We start from the raw sequence: 424 nt of genomic DNA on the forward strand, positions 1-424 counted from the left end.
CGGTGTAGTTCGTACTATGCGCATCGCTCCTCAACACTGCCCGACCCTGCTCCCGCTCACCAACCAACAGCCACAAGCACAACATCTCACACACAACTCTCACCAAGCCCCTCTACAGCCACCAACCAACGCCCCCTCCCTCCAAACAAAACACACTCCACACCGCAACGAGACCGACGCAGCTGCAGCACTTTGTCGCACTCCAGGCTGCCACAACGCTCACCTTCTATCATCCCGCGCGTACTCAAACGTAATCGACATGCTCACAAACCCTTCACCCCACGCCACAACACCCAGATACCTGCACAAATATCAATACATCCTCCCACGCCCAGTCCCTTCACAGTCACCATCCCACAAAAACACCTCCCACGCTCTGCTTCCTTGAGACGCACTATCTCTGGCTGAACACACAAGGTACCCG

At 55.9% G+C, this 424-nt stretch overlaps 1 protein-coding gene across 1 annotated transcript in view; it reads right to left on the minus strand.

Moving 5' to 3' along the window:
* The window catches only part of EMH_0030040 (uncharacterized protein), a gene marked incomplete at both ends in the record, with an annotated part of 2,102 nt that overhangs the window by 1,074 nt on the left and 604 nt on the right, over positions 1–424 (minus strand). Inside the window, one exon of the mRNA XM_013494371.1 lies at positions 224–301. Within this exon, the coding sequence (XP_013349825.1) occupies positions 224–301 (78 nt within the window). The remainder of the gene's footprint in view (positions 1–223; positions 302–424) is intronic.

Source organism: Eimeria mitis, genomic scaffold (genome assembly GCF_000499745.2).
Source record: "Eimeria mitis Houghton genomic scaffold, Emh_scaff1120, whole genome shotgun sequence".
In the NCBI taxonomy this organism is placed as follows: domain Eukaryota; phylum Apicomplexa; class Conoidasida; order Eucoccidiorida; family Eimeriidae; genus Eimeria; species Eimeria mitis.